This window comes from Phacochoerus africanus, chromosome 7, assembly GCF_016906955.1.
Source record: "Phacochoerus africanus isolate WHEZ1 chromosome 7, ROS_Pafr_v1, whole genome shotgun sequence".
Classification (NCBI taxonomy): Eukaryota; Metazoa; Chordata; class Mammalia; order Artiodactyla; family Suidae; genus Phacochoerus; species Phacochoerus africanus.
In genome coordinates, this window is record NC_062550.1 from 9,965,776 (window position 1) to 9,982,883 (window position 17,108).

The following is a 17,108-nucleotide window of genomic DNA, read 5'->3' on the forward strand; positions in this document are numbered from 1 at the left end:
GTTACAATGATAAACCTCATAGTGGTGTTCAGAGAGCACTGGAAACTCTGAAACTGCTTTTCAGTTGTCAGAGAAAGATTACATTTTAAGTGGGTTAAGTAACAGGGAACAACTTTTGCCTGGCCACACATTCTCTCAAGAGGGGTAGGCATCCATGAACAAGTCCCTTTCTGTCTGATTTCAGCTCCTCGTCAAATAAAATAGAGATGATCCTCCTTGTCCACTTTATAGAAGTGTTTGTAAGATGCAGGGTTGGGAAAGTGCACCCGTGAGTGGTTGCTAAGCTTATCAATAGCTGTTGCGGAATACTTCCCTGTTTCCGGCACTGACTTCTGCCATCCGGTGAGCCTCGGAGAGGGCACTGAGTCTTGATCCTGTGTCCAGGACCTCGCACAGAGACCTGGCTCAGCGACTGGCTCTCGGACTCAAGATTCGCTCTGGTGTAATTACAATGACTTACAGAATTATTTGTAAATGAGGGATCAACGCCAAGGTTGTTACCCAGAGAACGAAAGGGATCTATCGCATTTGGAAGTTATTACTCCACAGTTCGTGCTGCTAGCTCTACATTTGGGCATATCCTCATTTTTCTACATACACTATGCATTTATAGGAACTTTTTTTTTTTTACGTTCATTGATTTAAAATTTTTCTTACGTCTCACCTTTTCTTTGGCTTCTTCACTTTCCTTTGTGATTGGCTGCAACTCATCTTAAAGTGATTGGCTAGGGAAACTGCCCGTTATTTTACCCACGATCCGACGGTAGAAACGTTAGGGGGGAGTGTCTTAAACGTAGCTGTTTTATTGGCTCCAGTAGAGACGTACAGCGAGGGTATACGTCCTCAAATGTATGATTGGTTCTTATGTCCGTCGGTCATGCTACCGGAAACCAATTCTATGGCAGTCTTACGCACGATTGGTTGTGCATGTGTGTGGGTGGGGTGGGTTAGGCTGGAAGGGTTTTCATTGATCCAGAACAGTTCAGCTCGCGGCCGAGCCCGCCCCCCCGCTCGGTTGCCGTGGTTGCAGACCGGGCCCGCCTGCTAGCCCGCTGACAGCGAGGCTTAGGGCCGAGGGAAGCGGGTCGGTGGGTCCTTCGGTAACTAGGCTCCCGCGGCAGGGCCAGCGCGGAGCCGTTGCTATGGCAGCTGCTGCCGGAGGCGCGGACGACGAACCTCGCTCCGGCCGTTCGAGCTCGGATGGCGAGTGCGCGGTGGCGCCAGAGCCGTTGACCGGCCCCGAGGGCCTCTTCTCCTTCGCAGACTTCGGGTCTGCGCTGGGCAGCGGCGCAGGCCTCTCGGGCCGGGCGTCCGGCGGGGCCCAGTCCCCGCTGAGATACCTCCACGTCCTGTGGCAGCAGGACGCGGAGCCTCGCGATGAGCTGCGGTGTAAGATCCCCGCCGGCCGGCTGAGGCGCGCCGCCAGGCCCCATCGCCGGCTTGGGCCCACGGGCAAAGAGGTGCACGGTGAGGAGAGCGGGAGTGGCCCAAGAAAAGGCAAAAAGACAAAAAAAAAAAAAGAATGTATAGCTGTTACTCTGCCTTTGTTGTGTGTCTAGTCCCTCTAGAACCTACTCACATCTTAGTGATGTTATGAAGATTAAATGCGAATTTGAAAAGTGCTGGATAAGTCATTAAGTGCTATATGAAATGTAAGGAATTGTTATATATATGAATTGCAATTTTTGACCAAGGGATTGTATTGGAACTACAGGTGCCGGCCTGCACCACAGCCACACCAACACCAGATCCAGGCCTTGTCCGTGAACTATACCACAGCTCTAGGCAACATGCCCGGATCCTTAAATTGCTAAGTGAGGCCACCAGGATCGAACCTGCATCCTCATGGATACTAGTTGGGTTCATTTCCACTGAGCCACAACGGGAACTCCCAAGGCATTGCTTTCTATTAGCCTCTAATATAGAGATAGTATCATTGTGGAGAAAACAGTTTCTGGGTAGGAATTCCCAAATCAAAAGTTAGTCCTTTGGGAGTGGCCCGTTTCGAAGGAAGATTATAAGATTATCTGCGTAACCAGCTCATAAAGGCTTCCATGTAAATCATCTCTCTCTCTCTCTCTTTTTTTTAACGGCTTTTTATTTTTATTTTTATTTTTTTGTCTTTTCTGGCTTTTTAGGGCCGTACTCGTGGCATATGGAGGTTCCCAGGCTAGGGGTCTAATCAGAGCTGTTGCTACCGGCCTATGCCAGAGCCACAGCAATGCCAGATCCGTGCTGCATCTGCGACCTATACCGCAGCTCACGGCAATGCCGGATCCTTAACCCACTGAGTGAGGCCAGGGATCGAACCTGCAACTTCATGGTTCCTAGTCGGATTTGTTTCCCCTGCACCATGACGGGAACTCCTCTCATTTGGTTTTTGCAACAACTCAGGGCTGTCAGGACAGAGCTCAACCTTGTTTTGCAGGGATAGACCTAAGTCCCAAGGGTCTTAACTAACTTTTTCAAGGTCGCCCAGGTATGCCAAGCTAGATCTGGCTCCAGGGAGTTCCCTTGTGGTTAAGGATCTGGCATTGTCACTGCTGATCTGGTGGGGGTCACTGCTGTGTTTCAGTCCCTTGCTTGGGAACGTCCACATGCCACAGGTACAGCTAGAAGAAAAAAGATCTGGCTCCAAAGGCCTTGGAGGATTTGCTACAAAATGTGGCTTTTGCACTCACTAGCTGTGTCATATTGCAAGTTTCTCCTTGTTCTGGGGTAGTGTCTCTTGTATCCTGGCACCATTCTTTCTCTCTCGATGCTTTGGTGGCTGAATGGTGCCTAACTACGAAACCATCACTTTCGGCTTCATCGTGGCCAGTGCTGATTTTTGAGTGGTTTTTGTTTTGTTTGGTTTTGGTTTTTTTAGCTTTTTAGGGCTGTACCTGGGGCATATGGAGGTTCCCAGGCTAGGAGTTGAATCGGAGCTACAGCTGCCAGCCTATACCACAGCCACAGCAATGCAGGATCCAAGCCACATTTGCAACCTACACCACAGCTCATGGCAACGCCGGATCCTTAACCCATGGAGCGAGGCCAGGGTTTGAACCCGCAATCTCATGGTTCCTAGTCAGACTCATTTCCGCTGTGCCACGACGGGAACTCTGGGTTTTGTTTTTAACCGGCGCTCTTATTCTCTCCCCAGCTCTGAAGAGGCTGAGGGACTCTGCCAATGCCAACGACGTGGAAACAGGTGAGTGTGCAGAGTGAGTCCAGCTCCAGGGTCTGGACGGGGGAGGAAAACTCCTGGTAACCAATACCTGAGAAGACAGTGCTTGAATTCTGCCGGCTCACCCCTTGGACCAGGCTCATTGTATTCACCATATAACCGCAAACTTTTTTTTTTTTTTTTTGGCCGCACCTGCAGCATGCCAAAGTTCCCAGGCCAGGGATTGAACCAGCACTGCACAGCTCTAGCCAGAGCCACAGCAGTGACAATGCCAGATCCTTAATGCACTGAGCTACCAGGGAACTCCTGACTGCAGTCTTCTTGCAGATGACAAGTCTGGCTTAGAGACGTACTCTTCCCATGTTTTCCTGTCCCCCTGTACTTCCTAGATTTCATTACCCCGGGGGCTCCCTGGTGGTGGGGACCACGGCTGCTTTTATATTCCGGGGCTCCTAGCAGCAGAGTAGGAGCGTTGCCGAACTTCTAGTTACTGCGAATGAGAAGTCAACTGGCAGTCCTGGGAGAGGCACGGTCTGTACAAACCACCACCTTCGACGGCTCACGGAGGCTTTGTGATAGTTGGATCAGTGGTTCTCCAAGTTAAGTTGACAGAACAAGTCAAAGGCATGGAGGGGCTCCTAGCAGCACACCACTGTTTTTTTATGTCACCGTTGCTCGTCATGGTCCATCCACTAGCAGACAGGGCGGTAGCAGCCCCGAAAGGTACAGGACAAGTCATGGGAAAAATGTTTTTAAATTTTACCCACTGATTTCATTCTTTCTGTGAATCAGGGGAACGTGTTATATTGGTTTTCTATGGCCTCTGTAAAACATGACCACAAACTTGGAGTTCCCGCTGTGGCTCAGTGGTAACGAACCTGACTAGTGTCCATGAGGACAAGGGTTTGATCCCTGGCCTCACTCAGTGGGTTAAGGATCCAGCCTTGCCATGAGCTGTGGTGTAGGTTGCAGACACAGCTCGGATCCCACGTTGCTGTGGCTGTGGCGTAGGCCGGCGGCTACAGCTCTGATTCAGCCCCTCGCCTGGGAACTTCCACATGCCTCAGTGGCCCTAAAAAAAGAAAACAACAACACAGAAATAACCACAAACTGGATTTCCCTTGTGGCGCAGTGGGCTAAGGATCCCCATTGTCCCTGCAGTGGCTCGGGTCCCTGCTGTGGTGTGGGTTCGATCCCTGGCCTGGGAACTTCCATGTGCTGTGGGCACAGCCAAAAAAAAAAAAAAAATTACCACAAACAAAGTGGTGTAAAACCACACAGGCCCATTGTGGCTCGGTGGGTTAAAAACCTGACATAGTGGCCATGAGGATGCAGGTTTGATCCCTGGCCTCGCTCAGCAGGTTAAGGATCTGGCGTCGCCCCAGATGCTTCAGAGTCAGCAACAGTGGACTGAGCCTCATGCTGCCCTCACTCTGGTTCTCATGACAGGGAGAGGTGGTCTGATTTTAAAGCCCCGGCTGCTTAGGTCGCATAGTCCAGGGTAATCTGCTGGTCAAGATCACTAACCCTCATCACATCTGTGAAGTCCCTTCTGCCGTGAAAGGTGGCATATCATGCATTCCAGGGGTTCGGGGTCGGGGGGGACATCTCTGGGGACTCCTACTCTGCCTACCTCAAGGGGCCGGTATTCTTTTGGGGGATGGGATGCTGCGATCAGCAGATAAAACGTGAGCGTGGACTGAAGGCCACGGGACAGGAGAGCCCGGTTCCAGCAGGAGGAGGGCACTTCCCCCAGGGGCCGGGCGGACGCTGCGGGCCTTGGAGGGGCTCCTTATCCCTGGCCAAGCACAGTGAGCAGGGAACTGGGGGGCTTTTCACGTCCTTCACTCTCATCTCTTTTCCATGAACTTTACTGTTTTGGAAAATTTGAGTAACGACCTATATAGCTTCTCAAGGAAAAATGTGTCCGCTTTTATTTTTTAATTTTTACTTATGTTTTTCTTTTTACGCTACACCTGAGGCACATGGAAGTTCCTGAGCTAGGGGGCCGAATCAGAGCTGCAGCCGCGACTCTCACCACAGCTCGTGGCAACACTAGATCCTTAACCCATTGAGCGAGGCCAGGGATCAAACCCACAGCCTCATGGAGACTGTGTTGGGTTCTTAACCTGCTGAGCCACACAACAGGAACTCACTCCATGTTTTCTTATTTATTTATTTATTTATTTGTTTATTTAGGTCCTTTTTCTTTTTCTTTTTTTCTTTTTAGGGTCGCATCTGCATTATGTGGAGGTTCCCAGGTTCGGGGTTGAATCGGAGCTATAGCTGCCAACCTACACTACAGCCACAGCAATGCAGGATCCTTAACCCACTGAATGAGGACAGGGATCGAACCCCTGTCCTCATGGATACTAGTTGTGTTCATTACCGCTAAGCCACAACTGTAAATCCTGTGTTCTTTTTTAAGTATCTCTAGTGTGTGGCCAGAGAACTTTTTTTTTTTTTTTTTTTTTTAGTGATTATATGCTTTACCATCATTTCATCAAATCTCTTTTTTTGGCCATGGCTTGCAGCAGCTTGATATGGGATCTCAGTCCTAGACCAGGGACTGACCTCAGGGTGCAGCCCTAACCACTAGGCCTAATAACTCCCTGAGAATATTTTAATTTTTTTAATTATAATTTTTTTTCTTTTTTGGGCTGCATCCGTGGCATATGGAGGTTCCCAGGCTGGGGGGTCTAATAGGGAGCTACAGCTGCCAGCCTACATCACAGCCGCAGCAACACAGGACCTGAGCCACATCCGTGACCTACACCACAGCTCACAGCAACACGGGATCCTTAACCAGTGATCGAGGCCAGGGATCAAACCCACAATCTCATGGTTCCTAGTCAGATTCATTTCCACTGTGCCACGATGGGAATTCCAAGTCTAGTTTATCTTGAATCAGGTGTCCACATGGTGGTTTTGTTATTTTGGTGGAAATGCTATGATTTTCCATTCGAAGTCTGTAACACAGCCGTCCTGAGATCTCTGTGGTCTTTGGATTTGCCAGGCTCTTGGAGGATTCTGACGGCAAAACTGGCTGGAGCCTCTTCACCCCTTTTTTTGTATGGTTAGCATTTTGTTTTCTTTCTCTGCATGTTTGTTGGGATTTTTGGGGGGTATGGTTTAGCAATTTATAGTGGGCCTAAAATTTATATCCCTCTATGGTTAGATCATAAGTGACTTTCTTTGAATTCATAATCATTTAAAATATTTGTTTATTTATTTGGCTATGCCCATACCAGTGCTCCAGGCCACAGAGTGACAGTGCTGGATCCTTAACCTGCTAGGCCATCAGGGAACACCTATTTAAATTACTTTAGGAGTTCCCACTATGGTACAGTGTGTAAATGATCCAGCTTCTGTCTGTGGAAGTGCCAGTTTGATCCCCTGCCCAGCCCAGTGGGTTGAGGATCCCGCATTGCTGCAACTGTGGCACAGGTCACAACTCTGGCTCAGATTCGATCCCTGACCTGGGAACTTCCATATACTGCATGTATGGCCAAAACAGGAAAAAAAAAAAGTTAATTGTGAAAATAATATAGTCATTTAAAATGTTTTGGGGCATTCCATGGTCATTACGGATCTGGTGTTTGACTGCAGTGGCACAAGTTCGATCCTTGGCCTGGGAACTTCTGCATGCTGAGAGTGTGGCCAAAAAAAACCCCCGAAACCTTTCAGATGTTTTGAGAATTAGAAATATATAAGGAAAAACCTCCTTACTGTCAGCAGAGGAACTAACCTCTATTAATATTTTGGTGAACATCCTTCCTGTGCTTTTTCCTGTGCAGAAGAATTTTTTAAGAGGCTTGCAAACTGTGCCGTATGCACAATTCTGTAGCTCACATTACATTTTATGCATCATAAACATTTTTCATAGTTTTTGTTAAACATTTGTTTTTCAAAATGGAAGCCATCATTTTTTTCCCATTTATAGAATGTTTATGTGGCCGTACAATTTTTTTCAAGCTTATAAAGTAAGAAACAAAAATTGGAGTCTCTGCTCTGATGCAGTGGGTTAACGATCTGACTTGCCTCTGTGGAGGGAGGCATTGGTTCGATCCCCAGCCTGGTGCAGTGAGTAAGGACCCAGCATTGCCGCAGCTGTGGCATAGGTCACAGCTGCAGCTCAGATTCTATCCCTGGCCTGGGAACGTCCATGTGCCTTGGGGGCGGGAGGCTTTAAAACAAAAAAGGCCGAAGTAACGTTATAATTCCCTCTCCCAATCATCATCACAGTTTGTAATGGATGCACACGATACCTTCAAAGCAACAGAGTAAGAGTCATTTAGTTGTATACTCGCAGCTTGGTTTTTCATTTTTTTAAGATAATTTTCCAGGTAGGGGGTTAGTGCATCCAAGGCAACACATTATCTTGATGGCTTCTGATAGGTGTCGCTAACGTGCTCTCCAAGAATACTGTAACTGCACAAATCACAAAATTGAATTGAATTGACCATTTTAGCTTGGATACTGGCTCTCTCTGTACTCATGAACACAGAGGTGGCCTGAAGCTCTTTCGTCTCCTCCAACACTTTCATTCATTTATCAAGTCCGTCAGCAGCATTCCCGGAGCAGCACAAATCATATCTTGGTCCCAGATATTAAGATGAGCAAAATGAGAAACCTGCAGCATAGTTGGAGAAGAAGAATAAAAAGCGACACCGTTTCCAAAACAACCCCCTCACCGAAAAACCAAGGTCTCATATTTAGTTGGTGTATGTTCTTGAGCCAGAGTTACCTGGGTTTCTAGCCCAGCTTGGCCTCCTGTTAGCTTGGGCTGGAGTCTATCTCAGGTCCGTTGTAGCATGGACTTGATACCGTGCTGCGTGGTCAGGGGGCTTGGCAGTCAGGTGTCTGAGGCCTGGCTGGTGCCTCATGTACAGCTGCAGTCCCTGGAAGCGAGCACAGCACAGGACACGAGTAGCAGGATGAACAGGCCACTGCGGAGCTGTGGGAGAGAGGGTGGCTCACGCAGCTTGAAGAGACGGGAGATTCATGGAGCAGGAGCTATTTGGGCTTCGTCTGGAAGGACTCAAGCCCTTGAGAGGTTTTCTTCTTTTAATTTCCCCCTGGCCTCACCCACAGTAGGTGGAAGTTCCCTTGCCAGGGATCAAACCCTGCCACAGCAGTGACAGTGCCCGATCCTTAACCCACTGGGCCACCAGGGAACTCCTGCAAATGTGTTTTTCTAATTCTGTGTAAAGCTGGTGTGCAGTCAGACGGAATCAGTCCACAGCAACTGCCACTCCATGTCTATGGCCATGACGGAATTCAGAGGGTACCTTGGGAGTGGAGTTAGACCAGTGTCTGTTCCTGCCGGCCAGGCTAGTGCTTAGACCTTTCATCTCATTTGAAGTTGTCACTGCCAGCATAAGACCAAAGCACGTGACCTGCCCACGTGCAGCGTGCCAGCCTTGAAAACTGATGCTGTTATACCTTGAAAAAAGCGCGACTAAAATGCTGCTCTAAAATGATGTGTGGCAGCCACTGCTGCGTTTGGGTTGGATGCAGGCATGTGATACATAACGCCTCACCTTTCATGATGGCTCCGTACTTATCAAGGAAGGAATTTCATATCCATTATTCTCATCACAGCAGCTCTGGAGGTCTGCAGGCCAGAGATTACTCCCATTTACTGGTGAATTAGGCCCCAAATCTAGGCCTTCCTGTTCCCAGCCCAGCTCTTCCCACTGCCCCATGCTGTTGGTAATGAACTCCTTTCTTCTTTGCTTAGCTTAGCCTGGGACTTGGTCTGTGGGGCTGAGCCTGTGCCCTGTCCCCGCAAGAGGGCTGCCTCAGGGGAGCAAAGTCCCTGTCGGCCCAGGGCTCATTGGCCGTGTCCGGCTGGAGGGGACAGGCGCAAACTCGGAGAGAGGGGCAGAGCCAAAGTCTGTGCTGGGGGTTTCGGTGACGCCAAACCTCCTGACCCCGAGGGCCAAGATCCTTCTATGATGTTCGGTTCTGATACATGGAGTTGGGGCTCCCAGAATCCGTGCTCCTCCGTTGGCCCCTCCGCTGGGGGTCAGCATCCAGGGGGGACTGGCTCTCCCAAACCTTGTGGATGCCTTGCCCAGAGGGGCCCCTGCGCATCCCTGTCCGCCCCCTGGGGGCCACAGCTTGGCTAACGCTGCCCCGCTCTCCGCTTGCTCCCTCTGCCTTGGTGGTGTCAGTGCAGCAGCTGCTGGAAGATGGCGCGGACCCCTGTGCAGCTGACGACAAGGGCCGCACTGCTCTCCACTTTGCCTCCTGCAACGGCAATGACCAGATTGGTGAGTCCGGGGAGGGGGAGCGGGGCGGGGCAAGCAGCCTGACTCAGAGGCACCCAGCGAAGCCAGGGGTGCCGGATATCAGGGAGACCTGCCTCCCCACCCCCCAGCCTGTAGAACCGCAACTGCAGACTGGGGAAGGGGTCCACGTGAAGAAGGAGTATGACGACTCTGAGCTCAGGCCAGTCCTTCAAGACATTCAGGCGACATTTGCCTAGTGCTCAGGGCAGCCATGGGACATCGCCGCCCCCGGCCCCCCTTTTTTAGAATTCTTTTTAGGATGTGATATAACTCATCAGCAGTGAATTTTCTGTGTATGCACACGGGGGTAACCATCTTGTGGATCAAAATAGAGAATATTTTTGCGCCCAGCAGCCTGCCTCGTGCCCCTTCCGGCCCTTAACCCCATGAGGGTCTTGCTCAGCATAGATTTGCCTGTTTTTGCATTTCACACTCATGAGGGCACAGAGCACGCCCTCCTTTGTGTCTTGAATTCTTTTCGCTCAAAATTACACTCTCGATGGTAAGTGGCAGTGGTCTGTTCCTTCTCATTGCCTCTTCTCAACTTGAGCCCTTCTGGTGCAGTGGTATCTCATTGTGGTTTAATTTGCATTTTCTCTGACGGCCACTGACGCTGGGCACATGTTCACCTATTTACTGACCGTGTTTATTTACATCCTGTTTTTGTGAAGAATCTAGCCATGTCTTTTGTCCATTTTTTATTTTATTATTTTTTTTATTTTTTGTCCATTTTTTAAAACAAGTTGCCTCTCTTTTTCTTACTGATTTGTAGAAATTCTTTATATATTCCGGACAGGTCATTTATTAAATATAAATGCTTTTTTTTTGTTTTATAGATGCTTTTTTCGAGCTTGCCTTTTGTTCTCCGAACGTTGTCTTTTGGTACACACAGGTTCTCAATTTCGATGATTCTCATTTATCAACCTTTGCTTTTTTCTGTCAGTATTTTTGTGAGGTATTTAAGAAACCTTTGCCCCTCCCAAGGCTGTGAAGGTACTCCCCTGTTTTCCACAGCTCTGTTTTCATTTTCACATTTAGGCCTGTGGTCCCTCTCGAAGTGGCTTCGAAGTGTACAGGTTGCGAGGCTCAGGCTGGCCTCCTCGTGTGAGCTAGTCTGCCTGCACGCCTCTCTGGGTAATTGGCAAGCCTGGTGGCATCACAGCCCACCCCCGAGGGTGGCCCAGAGACTCTTAAGGAAGGGGTGCTCCGTATTTTCTATTGGCCTAATTCCCACCGTGGTACTTGGCTGTGGAAGGAGCAGAAAAGGCCCTGGAGAACCTTCACTAGCAGCCACTGCTGTTGGAAGAACTTTCTTTAACTCCCAAAATCTCAGTCCCGTTATCCCTGCAGAGGCCAGGGGACCCCCCCCGGGGACCCCCCCCCCCGCCAGCATCCGCAGTTCCTGGCCGTCGGCGCCCTGTCTGTGAGCCTCATGAGCGAGCGAGCACATGAAACCACGCAGTGAACTGTGTTGGCGCTCAGTGATCCCCGCTTGGAGCCTCCTTAGCCGGGTGAGGGCTGGGCTTAAGGTGCTGCTCACAGAGGCCCCCAGAAGCTCCTCTTGGGTTTTCCCGTTTCTAGTGCAGCTGCTCCTGGACCACGGAGCTGACCCCAACCAGCGAGATGGGCTGGGGAACACGCCACTGCACCTGGGTAAGTGCCTGCTTCAGCTGCCAAGGTGGCCCTCTCTGCAGCACGGACGGGCTCCTTTGATGGAAAGCCTGGGGTCCTGCGGGGCTCTCTCCTGTCATGTGGGCCGAGCCTGAGCCCCCAGGGCCACAACCCCCTGCTGTGTCCCACGGGCCATCTCCATCCTTCGCTAGTTTTAGTTGACTGTGCCCTGAGCAGAGCGGATTGCAGAACCTGAACCGGCTCAGCAGGTGCTCCCCTGGGGAGGTGCCCGCCCTGCGGCTGACTCGAGCCATGGCTCCTGGTGAGGCACTGAGGCTCCAAGCCTTAGTTTCCCCAGCTCTCCAGGGAGGGCGTGGGATTTGACCGCTGAGTGCCGCCCCAGTGCTGTCTTGGTAAGGCCTTCTCAGGGGGCTGACCTGGCATGGGGACACTCGGAGAGGCAGTCCTGCTCCCTCTGGCCGTCACCCAGGACCAAGCCCCGGGGATCTGGACTCTCAGTCCCTGTTCTTCTTCCGCAGCGGCCTGCACCAACCACGTCCCTGTCATCACCACTCTGCTGCGAGGAGGTAATGGCCCCTGCTCCTTCTGCCCCGACCCCTGCCCCGCCACCCCTGCCCAGCATGCTCGCCTCTGCCTGCTTCCCCCCCTCCCAGCACGCTCACCTCTGCCTGCGCCCCCCAACAGCACGCTCACCTCTGCCTGCCCCATCCCAACACGCTCACCTCTGCCTGCCCCATCCCAACACGCTTACCTCTGCCTGCTCCACAGGGGCCCGCGTGGATGCCCTGGACCGGGCTGGCCGCACGCCCCTGCACCTGGCTAAGTCAAAGCTCAGCATCCTGCAGGAAGGCCATTCCCATTGCCTCGAGGCTGTGCGGCTGGAGGTGAAGCAGGTGAGCACCTCTCTCAGCTGAGATCAGCACGGAACGAGCCCTGGACAGGTGCTGCCTGAACCCCCACGGGGCCCCTGGGTGGCTTCCCACAGACCCCGGCTGGCACCTGTGCCTCTGTGCCCCTTGGCAGCAGCCTCTCTGCGCCTCCTCGTACACGCTCAGGCCACCCTCTCGTTCCAGATCATCCAGATGCTGCGGGAGTACCTGGAGCGCCTGGGGCGGCATGAGCAGCGCGAGCGGCTGGACGACCTCTGCACCCGCCTCCAGATGACAAGCACCAAGGAGCAGGTGAGCCGCAGCTGCAGGCCCCGACCCGGGGCCTCGCGGGAGCCGCGGGGCCAGCACCCTCCCCCCGCTCTGAGGGCTGCGGGCCCGCAAAGCATCTGTCTGCTGCCTTTGAGGCTGCTCGAGAGCTGTTCCTTAGTCACCGTGAAGCCACCACAGGCCCTGGGAAGACAGACAGCACCGGCCCTCCATGCCTGTGGAACTGTGGGGGAGGCTCGGGGACACCCCGTAACAGCCTCGGTGTCGCCCCTCAGGTGGATGAAGTGACCGACCTCCTGGCCAGCTTCACCTCCCTCAGCCTGCAGATGCAGGACATGGAGAAGAGGTAGCGAGAGGCTCCCCGCCCTCCCGCTCCGCCGCCACCCCACTGCCCCTGCGCTCTCATCACAGAGGAAAAGCCCGGTGCCTCGCCCCCCAGCTGCTGCAGATGCTCCCCCACCGACCTCGGAGCCACTCCCTGCCGGGGTCTGTAGCGTCTCTGTGGGCCGGGACCACAGCCCCGGCTTCCTCCTTCGGCTCCCTCGGCACCGCAGCCACACCTCGGCTCTGGCCAACACGCGATGTCCTAGCAGGCCCCCCTCGCCTCCCTGGCACCCCCAGCCCACCCCAGACCCTTCCCTGTGTCCCCTGGTTGCAGCCAGCAAGATTGGGCTTCGGGCAGGCACCCTGTGGCCTAGGGGGCCTCTCGGCCGGCCCCGTACTTCTCACCAGCATTTAGATTTAGACTGGCCACCCGACTTGTGAGGAGACGTGGCAGTGAGTTGGAAGGGGAGGGCTGGTGGGGCCTAGACCTTAGAGACACGAGGCCAGCAAGGACCCGACTGAACCCAAAGCAGAAAACCCCCAGCCCTTTTTCTCCCAATCACTGAAACCCCAGAAGGGCGTAGCCATTCTGCAGCCTCGTTGTAGCAGGCTGAGGAGTGGCCCCCAGGATGGCCATGTTTGAATCCCAAGAAGCTGTGGACATTACCTTCGATGACAAAAGGGACTTTGCAGATGTAATTAAGGGTCTTCAGACAAGGTGACTATCCTGGATTGTCTAGGCGGGCCTGATATAATCACAGGATCCCTATTAGAGGGAAGCGGATCAGTGAGGAGATACGGTGATGGCGACGGAGGTGATGGTGACAGAAGCAAGAGGTTGGATGAATGCGATGAAGAAGGGGTCACAGGCCAAGAAATGCAGGCAGCCTCCAGATGCTGGAAGAGGCAAGGAGATGGCTTCTTCCTTCAGAACTTCCAGAAGGAACCAGCCTGCTGACACCTTGACTTTAGCCCAGTTAGACAGATTTAGTCTGACTACCAGAACTGTAAGAGAATAAATTTGTGTTGTTTTAAGCCACTAAATTTCTAGTAATTTGTTGCAGTAGTAACAGGAAACTAACATGCTAGTGAAGGCTCAAAAATTCACTGTAGGAGTTCCCTGGTGGTATAGTGGGTTAAGGGTCTGGAATTGTCACTGCTGTGGCTCAGGTCACTGCTGTGGTGCAAGTTCAGTCTTTGGCCTAGGGACTTCTGCATGCTGCTGGCACGGCCAAGAAAAAAAAGTCCAAACACACACAAACTCACTGCAAAGGAGCCCCCCCCAATCCGCAAAGGAAAAGACCTTCCCCTTGGGGCTCAGACAAGCAAAAGGCAGCGCCCCCAGAGGTCCACCACAGTGGGAAGCCTGAAGGGAAGGCCCACCAGGGCCAGCCCTCTCCGAGGAAGCATTTGACTATAGTAAAGACAGACTGTCCAGGAGTTCCCTTCGTGGCTCAGTGGTTAATGAACCCAACTAGGAACCATGAGGATTCGAGTTCAAGCCCTGGCCTTGCTCCGTGGCTTAAGGATCTGGTGTTGCCATGAGCTGTGGTGTAGGTTGCAGACATGGCTCGGATCCCTAGTTGCTGTGGCTGTGGTGTGGGCTGGCAGCTGTAGCACCCATCTGACCCCTAGCCTGGGAACTTCCACATGCCACTGGATGGGGGCCGCCACCCCATTGCTGGCCCTATAGACTTTGGGGCGAGTGAAGAGACTGTTGTGAGGGTTTTTTATGGAGATGAGGGTCTGCCCAGGAGAGCCCTTTGTCCCTCAATAGAGCTGGCAGCCAGTGAGCAGCTTGAGGAGGTCGGTGTGCCTGGGACGGAACTTGGCTCAGATGGCTCAGTTCCACAGGGAGCAGAGATGTCAGCTCCAAAGCATGGGAGCCAGGATTCAAACCTCACAGTCCACGCCGTTTTTTGTTTGTTTGTTTGTTTGTTTTTTTAAGGGCCGCAGGTGTGCGTAGGGAGGTTCCCAGGCTAGGGGTCAAATTGGAGCTGCAGCTGCCAGCCTACGCCACAGCCACAGCAACGCCAGATCCAAGCCTCGTCTGCAACCTATACCATAGCTCACGGCAACGCCAGATCCTTAACCCACTGTGCAGGGCCAGGAATTGAACCCGCATCCTTGTGGACACGAGTTGGGTTCGTTTCAGCTGAGCCACAACGGGAACTCCACGGCCTGTGCCTTGACCCTGGCGCTCTGCCACCTCTCTGAGTTGACCTGGCAGGTCCACCACCCTCCCCAGCATCACGGCAGTCCTGAGCACCCCCAAGAACTCCAAGCTGGCACCCCTTGCCCCCCAACTCCTCCTCACCACCCTTCCTCCTGCTGCAGTCTCACCCCAACACCGAGCCCAGGCGCCTAAAACAAGGTGGCCGCAAGCAGATGCCTCAATAAACCAGCCTTGTCCTCTTAAGCCAGAAACAATTCCAGCCCTGCACAGCCTGTCCCCCTGGCCTTGTGCCATCTTGCATCCAGCCGGCGACTCGCAAATGAGCCCTGCATCGGGGCTGAGGACCGCTGTTCATTAATAGGAAACCTCGGGGTGGTTAATTGGTACTCACGTCCCCAGGTACACACCTCGGAGTTGATGGATGATGCTGTTCCCGTCAGCCTGTGCCAGGGAGACAGGCCGATGAACACGGCTGTGCCAGGGCCCTCACCGCGCACCCCTCCCCCAGGCTGTTTCAGCCTCAGTTCCACTGCTACATGGAGCAGGTAGCTGAGGGTGGGCAATCAACTTTGCAGATTCAAGTTCCTCCCTCCCCTTCCCCAAACTCCTTCCTCCCTGCCTCTTTCTCCTCCTCCTTAAAGATGGTAGAACTGAAATCAGAACAACCTGATTTGGGGTGGTTTTTTTTTTTTGTCTTTTTAGGGCCGCACCCGTGGCATATGGGAGTTACTAGGCTAGGAGTTGAGTCAGAGCTGCAGCTGCTGGTCTAAACCACAGATCTGAGCCACAGCTGTGACCTACACAGCTCATGGCAATGCTGGATCCTTAACCTACTGAGGGAGGCCAGGGATTGAACCCACATCCTCAGGGATACTAGTTGGGTTTGTTACCACTGAGCCACAACAGGAACTCCCCATTTTGTCACCATTTGGTCCTGACAGTTGTTCCTCTAAGTCTTTGTCCATCTGTCCACGTTTCCCCACCTGCCGCCAAGGTCTTGGACGTCTTCAGCTCCCTGGATTCCCACACCAGCCTCCTGACTGGTCTCCCTGCCCAGGAAAGCCTGCCCTGCAGCCAGAGAGAGTTCCCTGGGAGTTCCCGTTGCCGTGAGCTGTGGTGTAGGTCACAGACGCGGCTCAGGACTGGCGTTGCTGTGGCTCTGGCGTAGGCTGGCTGCAACAGCCCTGATTAGACCCCTAGCCTGGGAACTTCCATACGCCGCCTGTGCGGCCCTAAAAAGACAAAAGAAAAAAAAAAGAGAGAGAGAGAGAGAGACAGAAAGAGTTCCCTAAAGAGTACATCTGATTGGGTCACTCTTTGGTTTAACCCCTTCCCATGGCTCCCACTGCCCTCGGACAAGGTACAGCCTTGGTTTCAGATAGGATTTGCAGAATCCTTTGCTGCTCCCTCCCCACGTCTCCCACCTCACTTCCTGCTGGGGCTCCTGTGGCCTGAACAGGCCCTGGGTGGGTCATGCTGTGCCTGACCGAAGGCAGAGGACCCCAGGGACCTGTCCATGTGTTCTCCCGTTTCTCCGTCCCCCACCTGCCCTAAGTCCCACTTCAGGGCTTGGCTTGGGGATCAGTTCCTCCAGGAAGTCTTCTCTGCCTCGTCCTCTGGCTCCACAATCCCCCGTGCTTCTGCCCTTCTTCCCGGCAGGAGAACCCTCTACTCGTTAGGCGCTCATGCATGGATGCTGCAGGCCCATCCCTAAAAGGTTCTCACACAACCAGGAGGCTGAGGGGGCTCCGGAATGCAAATCTCCCTTCAACTAAGAGGGGCTCGTCCCCAGGCCCCCCAGGCTGCCCCAAGTCTGGCCTGAGACCTTGCAGGAAGCTCAGATCAGGTGGATTTTCTCGGGCTATGGGGGCAGCCGCCAGGCCTTTTGTTTCCAGCCTCTACCCCAGCCCAGTTGCCTGCCTCTGGCCTTACAGGACTCAGCTCTCTCCCGACCAAAGTATTACAACCATCTACCTGCTCTTCCAAGCATTGCATTAGCCTGGTGAGGCCGACCCAGGAGCCTCAAGGGCCAAGCCCGAACCCAGCAGCAGGTTGTCAATCTTCCTGCCAAAGCCAAGGCAAAAATGATTCCCTGGCCCCCGGCCAGGCCTTAGGCAGTGGCTTTCCGTCTCTTTGGTGGTGGAGCCTCGGGTTTGGGCTCCTTGCTGCCACCCTGGCACCTCCAACCCAGCCTCTACACAGCCACCCGGGGGGGCTTTCTGACCACACAGCGATGGGGCCCCTTCCCACCTGAAAACGTTCAATGGCGCCACAGCTTGTCTGCAGGATGAAGCTCCCGCCCCCCAGCGGCCTGGGAGGAACACGTGATCTCCCGGCGCCACCCCACCCACCTG

At 53.2% G+C, this 17,108-nt stretch overlaps 1 protein-coding gene across 2 annotated transcripts; it reads left to right on the forward strand.

Moving 5' to 3' along the window:
- Positions 1 to 997: 997 nt before the first annotated feature.
- ANKRD54 (ankyrin repeat domain 54) lies at positions 998 to 13,622 on the forward strand. 2 transcript variants are annotated; one of them, XM_047786305.1, is made up of 8 exons: positions 998 to 1,467; positions 3,146 to 3,193; positions 9,349 to 9,447; positions 11,047 to 11,118; positions 11,616 to 11,663; positions 11,866 to 11,990; positions 12,171 to 12,278; positions 12,530 to 13,622. In XM_047786305.1, the coding sequence occupies exons 1-8, from the start codon at positions 1,143 to 1,145 to the stop codon at positions 12,602 to 12,604; spliced, it is 900 nt and encodes a 299-aa protein (XP_047642261.1). In that variant the 5' UTR covers positions 998 to 1,142; the 3' UTR covers positions 12,605 to 13,622. The 2 variants fall into 2 exon arrangements, with proteins under 2 accessions (XP_047642261.1, XP_047642262.1); XM_047786306.1 differs by having other exon boundaries at positions 1,355 to 1,467; positions 9,354 to 9,447.
- Positions 13,623 to 17,108: the final 3,486 nt, after the last annotated feature.